The sequence below is a fragment of the Perca flavescens genome, chromosome 6, assembly GCF_004354835.1.
Source record: "Perca flavescens isolate YP-PL-M2 chromosome 6, PFLA_1.0, whole genome shotgun sequence".
NCBI classification, from domain to species: Eukaryota; Metazoa; Chordata; class Actinopteri; order Perciformes; family Percidae; genus Perca; species Perca flavescens.
The window spans coordinates 21949904-21963543 of record NC_041336.1 but is presented as its reverse complement, the minus strand read 5'-3'; the positions used below and the strand labels follow the sequence as shown (position 1 = coordinate 21963543).

General features: G+C 43.1%; 2 protein-coding genes across 2 annotated transcripts; both read left to right on the top strand.

Annotated features, from left to right (window-relative positions):
- The first annotated feature begins 862 nt into the window (after positions 1-862).
- LOC114557717 (IgGFc-binding protein) lies at positions 863-9144 on the top strand. Its single transcript, XM_028581346.1, has 14 exons — positions 863-1234; positions 1380-1951; positions 2128-2695; positions 3139-3705; positions 3825-4401; positions 4496-4696; positions 4850-4985; positions 5086-5413; positions 5490-6056; positions 6154-6724; positions 6809-7369; positions 8482-8620; positions 8683-8954; positions 9059-9144. The coding sequence occupies exons 1-4, from the start codon at positions 1027-1029 to the stop codon at positions 3258-3260; spliced, it is 1470 nt and encodes a 489-aa protein (XP_028437147.1). The 5' UTR covers positions 863-1026; the 3' UTR covers positions 3261-3705; positions 3825-4401; positions 4496-4696; positions 4850-4985; positions 5086-5413; positions 5490-6056; positions 6154-6724; positions 6809-7369; positions 8482-8620; positions 8683-8954; positions 9059-9144.
- A 2393-nt stretch (positions 9145-11537) lies between these two features.
- On the top strand, positions 11538-13639 carry LOC114557358 (IgGFc-binding protein-like). The gene is made up of 3 exons (XM_028580787.1): positions 11538-11583; positions 12658-13542; positions 13632-13639. Exons 1-3 carry the CDS (start codon positions 11538-11540, stop codon positions 13637-13639), a joined length of 939 nt encoding a protein of 312 aa, XP_028436588.1.
- The last annotated feature ends 1 nt before the right edge of the window (position 13640 follows it).

Here is a 13640-nt window from a genome sequence, read left to right as displayed (position 1 = left end):
TAACAAAAATAAATAAATCGCATTAATAGCCCTAAAGCATTATTTGCCATAACAAGAGAAAACCATGAGGGAAAAACAACTTGACAACAGTAACAAGCTGTTATAGAACAGCGCCTACAGCTTCTGTAGGGGGTTATGGATTGATTATTTTAATCCATATATCTCATAACGACATAATACAGTAGGCAGATTAGCCACATGCCTTACTGTTATCCTCTGGCGGTCCTACACAATTAAACTCAGCAGAAGAAGTGAGCGGATACTTTAGCACTGGTTGAGATGTGGGCTCATCCACCGAAGACCGATCCATAGGGCTATATCCGTAGGGGCTATATCATCCACTCGCGAGGCAGAGGCAAAGGTTATAACACCGGCGCTGGCCACGCTAGCCGCGCTGACTCGCGGTGTCCGAGACAAAGATGTGCTCGGCGTTGTGGATCTCAGCTCTCCTTCATCTCCTGGTTGCAGCGATGACTCTGAGACCGTTAGTGCACGTTTAAGGTACCTAAACAACGACTGTTGCAACCTTGTCCTTTACTGGAAATTATTTTCACACTCTCAGATCACTGGGAGCTAGCCTAGCATACCGACAAGCTACATCCGATCCGAACCTCGGACCTTGTCTGCTGAACTTGTGCAGAAACATAAAAATAGACATGACCAGTTTTTTTAAATTGTTTTTGAAAACTAAACATTTAGACAATTTTAGCACAAATTATGAGATTATTTTCCGATTTTTAATCATTCTTCACCAAATTATAATGTATTAATTAATTAATGTTTTTTGAGGAAATGTTTTGGGTGGGCCTGTTGAAAAGTGGGTGGGCCTAGGCCCGTCAGGCCCACCCATAACGCCGTGCCTGCCTCAGGACCCCACAGGGTGAGGCTGTTGATGCGGCCACCTTTGGCTGGAACTGGAGAGTTTCTGATCAGGAAGCTCGGTGCACAGCAGATTGTGGAGATGCATGCCCACGTTGCTCTTCTGAGCAGCTGCTGGAGAAAAATGTAGCCAGTCAATGGATCGCCATGCACGAGTACATTTGGTCACCACAAAATCCATTGTACCTGTGCCTGGAAGTTAACTACGCTAAAATTTCTGCAGCAGTCAGCCTATTTGACCTTTGCTCTACTGATGACACTCAGAAGGTCCTCTGCCTGGTCTTGGAGGCCTATGCTGCTGCCTGTCAAAATGCCCAGATCCAGATTGGAGAGTGGAGAAATAGCACCTTCTGCCGTAAGCAAATTTGTGTTACTATGAAGCTCACATTTTTGCGACTGTCTCTTATGAACAAACACATAGTTAACTGGTTACATGTGTCTTGTATCTTTCTCTGTGCAGTTTTTCCTCCCATATTGTTAATTCTCATTCTCTCCATCAGCTGTTTCCTGCCCACTGAATAGCCATTATAAGTCCTGTGGCTCAGCCTGCCCTGCCACCTGTGAGGACCCATTCAGCGCAAGATCCTGCATCCTGGCTTGTCTGGAGACCTGCCAGTGTGATCCAGGATTCGTCCTGGATGGTGACACCTGCGTCCCCTTGTCCCAGTGTGGCTGCACTCACAACGGCTACCGTTACCACATCAACCAGATCTTCTGGGCTGATGAGGGATGCACTGAAAAATGTGTTTGTGACCCACACACCCACCAGACGCAGTGCCATTTGGATTATTGTGGCCCCAATGAATACTGCGGTCTTCAATATGGAGTCAGAAGCTGTGTGCCGCACCACCAGCAGACATACATGTACACTGGTCATCACATAGTCCCCTTTGACCAACATGACCATGATTTGCATGGCACCTGTCACTACCAGTTACTGGGCATATGTGGACAGAAACAAGGCCTTGATGCCATTCAGGTTTACGTACAGACAGTTGGACACCTAGAGTCAGCACTTAATGTCCTGCAATGTGAGTGGTGTGCTTGTGGCAAAAACACTGAGAGCACAGAGGTGAGTGCTGTGTATTTTTTCTTTTTTTTTTTTTTTTCATGTCACACAAAGCATTTTTTAACACTGTAATAGGTAAAAAAAAAAATCATCTAATTAAACCAGACTTCAAAAAGAGTACTTTTGAAAATGTGTTGCCCTGTGCTGACTTTCAAATGCAATTTTGGCCCCCCCTACAGGTTGATGGTGTCAAGAGGAACATGCTCTATCTCTTCAGCCCTACTACACTGGCTTTCTCTTTGGGGCTGCACACTTACATATACACTGACAATGGCTTTGAATTTAGTCTCAGCAAAGAGGGCATAGTTAGTATTAGTCTCTCAAGTAAATATGCTAATGCTACTTGTGGCCTGTGTGGTAACTTCAACTCTGATCCTGCTAATGAACTCACAGCAAATGGCCCAGAGGAGCATCTCAGTCCTGAGCATTTTGGAAAAGCTTGGAGAAGTGGGCAGAATCCTTGGTGTGTGGAGGGCTGTCTAGGAGGAAGTTGTCCAAAATGTTCATCTGAGCGTCTTGCCCGCTTCTCTGACCTGGAGGCTTGCGGGAAGATTCTGGAAGTTAATGGACCATTCAGAAACTGTCATGGCAAAGTGGACCCCTCCAGCTTTTACAAGCACTGCATCAGTGACCTGTGTCTTCATAGAGGTCTCCAGCCTGCACTGTGTCACTCCCAGGCAGAGTATACTGCTGTCTGCCTTTCCTACAAGGCTACCGTTTATGCCTGGAGGAGTCCTGGATTCTGCTGTGAGTGTTAATGTGCTCTCAGCTCTGTTGTTCAAGTGAATTAAATTAATATTCTCTACAATTGTAACTCTGCTGTTCAGCATCATTGCACCCCAAATGAAATATGGAGAGTTTGCAGATGCTTATGCAAGCACACTACATTTCATCATGTTTAGATTGTTATTGATCACGCAACATGAGGAAAAGCGAATGAAAATGATTTGCATAGAAATCAGATATATGCCTGTAGGTGCTTAATGTAAAGTTTGTTCCCTTGTGTGTTTATTGAAAATGTTAGTATAAAGTATTGGTGTGCGGTCAATCAAATTTGTATTGAGGCCACAACTTCTCAGGAGCTATTGGACCACTAGATGGTACTAATGCATCACTGGTCAACCCTAACCTTTACACCATTGTCCTGTCTTACTGTCCTAAGTGACTGATGTCTCTCTGTATCTCTACAGACCCGTCCTGTCCCTCCAGTACCAGTTACAGCATGAGTTCTGCCTCGATTCCCCTCTGCCTCGGATGCAAGAATAACACAGTAGAGATGCCTCCAAACGTTGGGGAGAACTGCCTCTGTTAAGAGGGTTTAGTTCACAGTGGCAGCCTCTGTGTCCATCCAGAAAGCTGTGGCTGCTTTCACCATGGAGAATACCTCTAGGCAGGACAGGAGGTGTACATGCCAGCAAAGCTGTTTATGTCATGCTGGGGGACACATAACTTGTCATAATGTCTCCTGTGGAGAGGATGAGGAATGTAAGCTAATTAGGGGTGTTCAAGTTTGCCACTCCTAACCCAAAGTGGCACACTGCTCTGTTTATGGATCCCAATACACCACGTTTGACGGACAGGCATTTGAATTTCATGGTTCATGTTACTACACCCTGGTGCAGACGTGCCTCGATAACCTGGAAGTGGAGCCTGTTTTGATAGCTGCACAGGGCAACCGTAGTAAGGGCAGGCAGATCTACTTGCAAGTCAATAACATGTATTTTATGATGTCAACAGCTTTTCCTGGAAAAATACAGGTAATTCATGTAACTATTTCACAGCTTTCGGCATGATTTACTCATCTCCTAGCATGCACTGTAAAGTCATTTTTTACAGCATGCACAAACTTAACTGTATATTGGTTGTTTTTTTTAAGTAAATTATTTTACCCAGGTAAATGGAGTTTGAGAACCTGCCATTTTCCCAGAGCAACGTCACTGTACATGAGAAAAATGGACGGATAACCATAAAGACCCCACAGTCCGTTGAGCTTGTATCAGACCTACAAAACCATATTCTGGTCAAGATCCCTGACATTTACCACGAGACAACCTGTGGCCTTTGTGGAAACTACAATGATAATCCCTCTGATGACCTGCAGCTGCCAAATGGCACCATGATCTCTGATCCTGATATTGTTGGGCCATCATGGAAGTTGTCTGATACTGAATCATCTTGCAGTGACGCATGTGACAGTACCTGTCAAGTCTGCCAGTCCCCAATGCCCGAGTACACCTCAGACCTGTACTGTGGCCTTCTCACCCATCCCGGAGGACCATTCTCCTCTTATCACCATTTAGTGTGCCCACAGAAATACTACTCCCTCTGCATGGAAAACCTTTGTGGTGCAGAGGGCCAACGCTGGGCCCTGTGTGATGCATTGTGGGCCTATGATGCAGCATGTAAGGAGGCAGGAGGGATGGTTGTCCTCTGGACAAACACCACAGGCTGTGGTAAGTATTGGTACATTGTTTAAATGAAACATCATCAAATGATTAAATGCAGTGAGATATCATACTGATACATGTCATGCGTTTTATTTTACAGCTTATCAATGTCCTCAATTGAGCCACTACCGCCAGTGTGCCAATGCTTGCTCCTCACTGTGTCCTGAGATTAGCCAGATGGTACCGTGCCCCAAAGACTGTGAGGAAGGTTGCCAGTGTACTACTGGACACCTTTTATGATGGCCTTGCCTGTGTACCAGCAGAGCAGTGTGGCTGCGTACAGGACGGGAGGAGGTTTAAGGTCAGAATTAAACACTGTTTTCTGCTCAGTCTAATATAGAAAAGTGTTTATTTAGCTAGTCCTACACATTTACTTGAATTAGACCTATTTGGTTTTCAGTAAACTCATTTCAAACATGCTTTATTGGCTTTTTTTCACGTTTTATTTTTTCAGGCTTCTGAAAGCAAACTGCTACAAAACTGTACTGTTAACTGCACCTGTGGGCCTCCTCTTGTCTGTGAGCAATACTCATGTCCTGCGCAGCACAGTTGTATAGTTTCAGATGGAATCATGGGTTGCCACAAGGATGGTGAGCATTTAATTGGAAGAACCATATTTTCAGAAACTGATTTGCTCTTTACTGCATTATAACTTTTCATATTAAAACAAAAATTACTGTTTTGTTTCAGCAGAGCGAAACCCAGAGCTGTGTGAGGTGAAAATGTGATGAAACGGAGAGATGTTACCTAAGCAATGTCTTGTGAGAGCCGTCGGGGTCTGTGCTGGGCCTGGGGAGGCCAGCACTACCACACTTTCGATGGGCTCAACTATGACTTTGAGGGTACCTGTACCTATCTGCTCGCAGCCAGCAAAGGGGCATCATGTGGTCTGACACCCTTTAGTGTATCCAAGAAGACTGACCGTAATGATGATGGAGCTGCATCCTCCACACAGGTGGTCACTGTACATGCTTATGGGTTCATCATCAAGTTTGGTAGTGAAAAGTGTATTATACATGTAAGTAAATTTCAGTTTTTGAATGACAGCTGTGCAGGTTTTACTTTTTATCACTAATGAGTCCCTTTATTTTCAGGTTAATGGTAAAGTGACATACATTCCTGCTAATCTGTTGCGGGGTAAGCTCCAGGTCTCTTACAAGGAAGGCAAAGCTATTGACAACGGACTTTGGTATGCAAGTAGTCTTTAATGGGACCTCCACTGTTCTTGTTACATTGGATCCACACTACAAGGGCAAAGTGTATGGGCTGTGTAATGGCGATCCTCAAGATGAGTATCCTGTAACTACACCTGGTTCCCCTCCCATTAAGACAAGTATGGAGCTCGCTCAGGCTTACCGGCTCTTTGATGAGGACCATAACTGTTGTACTGGCTGTAAGCAGGTACTGGATGAAGTGACCTTGCATGCCAATCCTATTTCTGAGGTTGTCTCTAGTGACAGGGGAAAGTGTGCAGTGCTCATGGATCAGAGGGGTCCGTTTGCCCACTGTCACAGTCGAGTCAACCCGGATTCCTTCTATGAAAGTTGTGTAGTCGACCACATGGATAACGGGGTTGAAAGTGACTCTTGACCAGGCCATATATTCATATTCCTTAGTTTGTGAAGAAGACAGTGATGGCTACCACAGTGGAGTGATAGTTGGTAAGTAGTCGTGTTGAGGAATTTAGTATAATGCAGTTAAATGTTTTTTGTGACTATTGTGATAGAATTTAAATAACGCACCAATACATCATTTCAGATGTGCACTGTCCACCAAATGGCCACTACAAGACCTGCGGCTCTGCCTGCCCTCCATCCTGTGAATTTAATGCCAGTTTCTGTAATGAGATGTGTGTGCAGGGCTGCTTCTGTAACCCTGGTTTCATTAGTAGTCAAATTGGCTGTGTGCACCCACATCAGTGTGGCTGCACAGACTCCAGAGGCAAATACGACAGCCTTCACTCAACTTTCTGGACACCGGACAACTATGGTCAGCTCTGTATCGGCACTGGAGAGATCCAGTGCCGCCCAGAGGAATGGTCTGCAGGCAGCTACAGCACAAGCGGGTGTGTCAACCTGAAACCCCCCAGAACTGTACCATTGTCACTTGGCTGCATTTCCAGACCTTTGATGGACACAACTTTGACTTTAGAGACAGTTGTGCATATTCTTTGGTTCAAACCAAGGCCAACCTAGGTGGAATAACACCATTTAATATCACTATCTCTGATGCAAGTTGCCACAAAAGGCTTTTTCATAGCCTTGATTTAACACTCTCAATCTATGGTCTGGAGGTGGTAGTGAGAAAAGATGACCCAGGAAAGGTTTTGGTGAGTACTTTGCAAGGTACTATAAACAGTTTTCAAAATTAACCACTGTATGTAATTTGAATGTGTTCTGTTTTTCATTTTCAGGTTGATGGACTGTATAAGCCCTTACCTTACTCTCAAAGGCCATGTAAATGCCTACCGCACACCTTTTGTCTATAATCATTCACACTGATGTGGGATTACAGCTGATCGTCCACAACACTGGTACACTAATTGTTATCCTCCCCAGCAGTTATGGCTCTTCTGTCTCTGGTCTTTGCGGGAATGCCAACACTGACCCCTATGATGACCAAATGATGTCCAACGAAGAGCTTGTCCAAAATGACCTAGAGTTTGCCTACAGCTGGAGGTCTCTGGGAGCAGAGGCTTGTAGGTCCAACTGCTCCTCCAGACAGAAGCATTGTCCTGTTGTTCAGAAGCTTTTTGAAGGCACCAATTTTTGTGAAGTGTTGTTGAATGAGCTAGGGCCATTTGCAGGCTGTGCCTCGGTGTTGAGTCCCAAGCTTTACTTCCACAGCTGTGTAACCAATTCCTGCTCTTATGACGGACACTACTCGGCACTCTGCAATTCTATTGCATCCTATGCTGCAGCCTGCCAAGCAGCTCAGCTTCCTGTCAGGCAGTGGAGACTTGACACTTTTTGTGGTGAGTAAATGGTTTAGTCTTCTTCTTCATCACTTAACTTTTATTTTACTTTAACACCTCACAGCTAATTGTGTCCAGCCTCACGGACTCCCAAGACATTTCATGTTTGTAAACTTATTGATACATCTTTCCTGGTTCAAAGCAGTGACATTGGCAACCTTTAGGCTTTTATGAACATTTTACACCAGCTAGCAATCAAGCAAACTTTGTGTGATGGAAATGCCCAGAATTGCCCATAATACATTACACTTTAACAATAAGAAGAAGCCTGGAAAACACACACACACACACACACACACACACACACACACACACACACACACACACACACACACACACACACACACACACACACACACACACACACACACACACGTACAGCTCATTTAAAGCACTGTGCAGTTGTTTAACACAACAGATTATGCCAAATCAAATTCATCTGATTTGATCCTAAACATTACCATTTTGTCTATAAATGGAATGCGAGCGACAAATACGTCATCATCCTTAAATATCCACTGAAATTATTCAGCTCTGTTTTGTTATTCCCGCATTAACATTTTGAGCCTTTGCACTGTCCTGAGTGTTAAGAGCAAAGGGGATTTTGAATCGGCTTGCATATGAAAAAAGAACAATTCTCTAGGATGAAAGTGTTTGTATTAGGTGTATATTTCTTGGGGAGCATTTATCTTATGTTAAAAATGTCTTGTGATTTCCCCCCTCAAAATGTGTTTGATGATGGAGAGTGCGTACCGTTCAGTCAGTGTGGGTGTGTTCATCACGGCATATATATCAAGGTACATATACAAGCTTAATACAGACGGTAAATGCTATGCACATTCACAAGGGAATAGGTTAGTGGAGTTTCTCTCCTCCTCTTCTTAGATGGATGAGCAGTTGTTCACTGAGGACTGCACCCAGAGATGCTGGTGCCACCCCTTGGGTGGAGTGGTATGTGAGGAGGCAGGCTGCAGTCCGGGGCAGAGTTGTGCTCTGAGGAATGGTTTCTGGGGCTGTCATGACCGACCAGAAGTTTGTGAGCTCAGGGGCAGCCTCAAAGTTTCCACACTCAGTGGGCAGCAGCTGAGCTTGGAACCTTGTTTATCTTACAGCCTGATGTCCCTCTGTGACGAAGCAAGTGTGCACTGGTTCAGCCTGATCTCTTACCATGGACCTTGTGATGGCAGCTCTTACAAGCTTGTCACAGTGTTTCATGGATCATCATTTACCGTACAGGAAGGCCCAGTGAAGGTATAACCGAAAACTATTTTAAGAAATGTCTATCCCAACTAACCTGCTGTTGCACCCAACAGGTGAATGGACAGTCTGTGTCTCTCCCTCACATCTTGCCATCAGGGGTGTCCCTGTCATCTGGTGTGAACCAGGACAAATCGGAGGTCATTGTGATCCTGAGGAGAGACATTGGGATGGACTCAGAGCTGGAGATAGAGATTGGTGTTACCATGGTGTCGGTCAAGGTCCCTCTCTGGTACTTAAGCAAATTGTGTGGTCTCTGTGGAAACCTTAATGACCTTCACTCACACAATTCACTCAGGTCATGGGTTCTCCCTGACTTTCCTGGCTGGTAAGTGATGTTCTCCAACAGCAGTACTGTGTGTGCATTAACTAATTGATGTATACTGCATGTTTAAAAATGCATTTAATAATTAACATTTTCTCTTTTCACAGTGGCTTCACTGGATGATGGCTGACTGTTTTAATGTCCTAAGTAATGTGAATTGGTGGATGTTTCAATACAAAAACAATTAAAACAACCTTTTGTATAGTTGTCATTTAAACTCTTAAGGATGGCAAGCCCTTCTCGCACATTTTACATAATACTGGCAACACTCTTATCACTTAGGCCCATACACCCTTTTTAAATAAGGTCATCTCTGGCCAGTGTTGATTAGGTTCCGTTAAAGCAATGAGGGCACACCTTTATCTAAATCCACAATGTGTACAGTAACTAAACCAGGCTTACTGTTGCCCTGCCCAAGGGCTTCTGACCAAATGATCATTAATTCAATATTTGAGGTTGTTTAATCTTTTTTTTATTTTTATTTAATCTAATGCAAACTTTTGAGGACCAACTTATATTTACTTTCTCTTTATCACGAATTGTTGTAGCACCCTCCACTATGTGCTGTTATTCTTGGGTGACACACAAAACCAACAGAAACCGCCTGTTAAACTGAACTACTGCCACTCTTCAGAAACATTTGTTTAATTAAGGTTTGATCGATCAGTTTTATGCGATTATCCACCCATTTTGCAAGCATTACAGGGGACCGGTCTTTGTTTACAAGCATGAACTGGCTTAAAGGACACAATATAAACATTGGCAGAAATTGTGAATTTGTGCATAAGTAGGGCTTATGTTAGCAATGTAATGCACAATTATAGGTGTGATTACTGAGGGTTTTTTTTCTGATAAATGACAAATACTAAGTGGTAGGCAGTGTTGTGCCTGAACACGTTCATTGAACGATAGTTCATTAACTCGTTCATATTTTGGGCGAACGTGAACTGAACGTACTGTATTACTGCCTGATGAACGTTACTGTGAACTCGTTCATTCTGGTGTCCGTGAACGGCACGCTCTCTCCGTTTAACTTCGTTCAATAGGGTGCCAGATTTCTATAGAGCCTTCCAGGCGAAAACCCGGCTAAAACGCACCGTAAACAGGCCTTAATATGTAGCGGGAAAAAAACCAATCTGGCAACACCAGCCACCAGTGTCGCACTGCCGCATGTGTCAACAAAACAAAAAGCAGCATGGAGGCGTCGTATGATCATTTAAATGAGTTTTTAAGGTTAAAGGTCGGTGAGGATGGGAAAAATCTTACATTTCTGTGCAAACTTTGCCTGCCGGCTTTCAAAAAGAAAATCCGCACTTCAGTCACATCCACAGCAAACCTGAAACGGCACATTGAACAAAGCAACATATGGAAAAAAGAGCTATGAACTAGTTCATTTTTGGAACTGTCAATTTAGTTCAAAAATGTTGAAGTATGAGCTATGAACTGAACTAGTTCATTTTAAAATTTGTGAACTGAACTTTGAACTAGTTCATGTAGAAAGTGAACTTTCCCAACACTGGTGGGAGCATTTTGAAAGAAAAGCAAGGGTACCGAGACGAAAATGATTGAAAAGCAAAACAATTGTGAACATTTTACATTTTTACAAAATGTCAGTATAAAATTGATGTTTAGTGCCAAAATGAAATTGCATCACAGCTTATCTTTTCTGCTGTGAAACCTTAAGACGATGTATGTGTGATCTTACAAGATGAAACGTATATTCTATGATGTGACACTTACAATATGATACAAATATTCTCAATATTTCTTGTATTCGTCAAAACCCAGCCCTAATATCAAACTAGACTGCTGTCTGCTCAGAGACTATTGGGTAACTTTGCAGATAAGGTAAGATTTCAGTCTTATCACATTCTTTCTTGCCTACTCTGAAATGGATAATATTTGGTTACACCAGAATATACAATACAGCTGAATGTGGGCAAATAATCAAACATCGACATATCTTCCTGGTGTTACATGTCCAATAGCATTGGGATTTCTGCTTATTTAGAAGTAAAAAAAGACAACTGTTGAATAAACTTTCTATAAACTAATAGCATGATATATTATCAGTTTATTTTCTGAAAAAGCAGGTTGTCCAGGTTGATGGAATTTATATTTAGTATACATAGCCATGGTTAGCCATTCCTTCAGATGTTTAATTTCCTGGTCGTGCAGGGATTATCCGGGAATACATTACATGATGTGCATGTCCTCTGTTAAACTAAGGAAAAAGATGAATGATTCATCCCTTAAAGTACGTGTAGTTGATATTGGACCTCACACCTATGTCAATATACAGCAGGACCTGTAACTCTGTGCCAAGTCCTGCCTTAATTTGTTTTAGAGGAAGGGTATTGTTTTTCAATGTCATAGCTGTTTAAAATTTTGATTGGTTGTGTTTTTGTCCGTCAGAGTATATAACAGGATGGAACTGTAAGTAATCCATCCTACGTGCCTCATAGCAGGTAAGCACTGTTCAGAGAGATTTATGTTGGCTGTTTGAGATGAATGCATTTATGTTATTCAAATAATGTACATTTCAAATACTTCAGTAACTTAAACAAGAGTTTCTGTTTTTCAGCCATGGGCACCATGTTGCTGCTTTGTGCTTTGGGGGCTTTACTCAGCTGTAAGTCATACTCTTGATTTTCTTATTTCTTTTTAACTGTAACTGTGTTTAACTGTGTCAGTGAATGTTACTTATTTTCATTTCAATGCGATATATCTGAGCTTATCTTTCCAATTTGTCGCAGCTGATTTTAAGATGTTAAACTGAACAAACACAGTAGTAGCAATGTCAATTTTAAAATAGGAAAATCTTTTTTTCTTTAATATTATAAAATATTCTTACCACTGTTAACAACTTGAAATTGACTAAATGTGGCTTAACTCAATTAATCAGTCACAGCAGCATTCCTCAAACCTTGGCACACAATTCCCCAGCAGAACATTGTAGCCAAGTGATCGCTCAATTTGAAGCAATTTATCCAGGTTGTCAAGCCCATCAGTTGCTCGACCATACCAGGTGCTTGTGTGAATGAAGCAGAATTTTAAACAGGTGAAGAATTGGATAAAGCAGCACATAAAGGATAGCCATCTAAATTGAAATGTGATTTTGTTGGGAATAGCATTTACCTTCAGCTGCTATTGAGTTGGAACTATTATACTGAATGGGTGAAACAGGAGTGTGATCTAAATCCCCCAGGCCCTGGCTGAGCCCAGAATGTTTTTGTTTTTTTTCACAGCAAAGGCACAGATATTGATAATATTTCCATTATGCAAAGTGACTTATTAAGTGCTGCTGAGAACCAGTCAAGTGACTATTCCTCAGTCTAAATCTCTCACAATGGTTATCAATGACAAAAAGCAATTCACCCATTATAGAATGCATTCATGCCTGCTTTTTAACTTTGAAATGAAGGTATTTTTCAGTCACTTTCTCTTTGGTGTCATATTGTTTCTTTGTACTGTGTTTGCAATCCAAGACGTCTCAAGCCAAATTTTGTATTGCCAGTCTGTGAATCCTTTGATTGCCTTGGCACAAATAGACTCATTCATTTCCTAATGCTTTTTTGACATGTTTTCTTCATACACGACATTTGTGAAGCACAGTTTTGTACCTGACTAAGGTAATTTGAAAAGAAGTGTTCTTTTGACATGTGTTTTTCTGTCTGTTTTCTTCCTCTTCTCCCCCGTCTGTCAGGTCCATCTAACGCTGGATGGGCAGGGAGGGAGTTCGCCCTGTCATTCATGCAGAATTATGCTCCAGACTACGACAGTCCTCGCTTTCAGCTATACATCACCGCTGTTCAGGCCAATGCTAAAGTGACAGTACAAGTGCCTCCTTTAAACTTCAAGCAAGAGAAAACTCTAAATGCTGGAGAAACAGTCACCATCAGTCTCCCAACCAGTGTTGAGATGTATGGCAGCCAGAAGTCTCCCAACACGGTGCGCATTGAAGCCTCAGCAGATGTGACTGTAACCTCTTTCAGCTCCAAGCTGTACACAGCAGACACCTCTGTGGTGTATCCCACCACTGAATGGGGTACAGAATATTTCATCTTTACACCTGCTGGGTCCCCCTATGGCTCATTTAAAGAGTTCTCTGTGACAAATGGAAAAGAGAGCAACAAAGTGGAGATTTTCCCACTCGGCTCCATCAGCTTTCAGGGTCGTGTGTATGAGAGTGGCAGCCAAATGCTGATAGATCTCCAGCCGTATGAGAGTGTCCAGCTCCAGAGCGTGTATGAACTCTCTGGCACCAGAGTTGCCTCCCAGCTTCCGGTTGCTGTTGTCACGGGTCACACTTGCACCTGGCGCTTCTCCAAATGTAACCATGTATATGAGCAGCTGCTGCCAGTTAGCAGGTGGGGATCCAGCTTTATCGTGCCTCCCCTGACTTTCCAGGATAGATATGACAGCGTCTTCCTCCTGGCCTCCCAGGCCACCCGAGCCACTGTCCAATACGGCAACCGTGAAGAAGTTTTGACTTTGATCAGGGGGCAGATAATGGAGGTCCGCTACCACAATCCCGAAACACTGTCCATTCAGGCTGATCATGGCATCCAGGTCCTCATGCTCTTCAACGGTGTCACGCGGAGCTGGTTAAGCTTCTACGACCCTTTCTTGATGACAATTCTGCCCACAGACCGCTTCTGTTCCTCTTACTCGCTCGAGGCTCTTGAG

Coding starts and splice junctions, on each gene's coding strand:
- LOC114557358 (XM_028580787.1), top strand. CDS start 11,538: ATGGGCACCATGTTGCTGCTTTGTGCTTTGGGGGCTTTACTCAGCT. Junction 11,584..12,657: donor TTTGGGGGCTTTACTCAGCT/GTAAGTCATACT, acceptor CCCGTCTGTCAG/GTCCATCTAACGCTGGATGG.
- LOC114557717 (XM_028581346.1), top strand. CDS start 1,027: ATGCACGAGTACATTTGGTCACCACAAAATCCATTGTACCTGTGCCTG. Junction 1,952..2,127: donor AAAACACTGAGAGCACAGAG/GTGAGTGCTGTG, acceptor CCCCCCCTACAG/GTTGATGGTGTCAAGAGGAA. Junction 2,696..3,138: donor GAGGAGTCCTGGATTCTGCT/GTGAGTGTTAAT, acceptor GTATCTCTACAG/ACCCGTCCTGTCCCTCCAGT.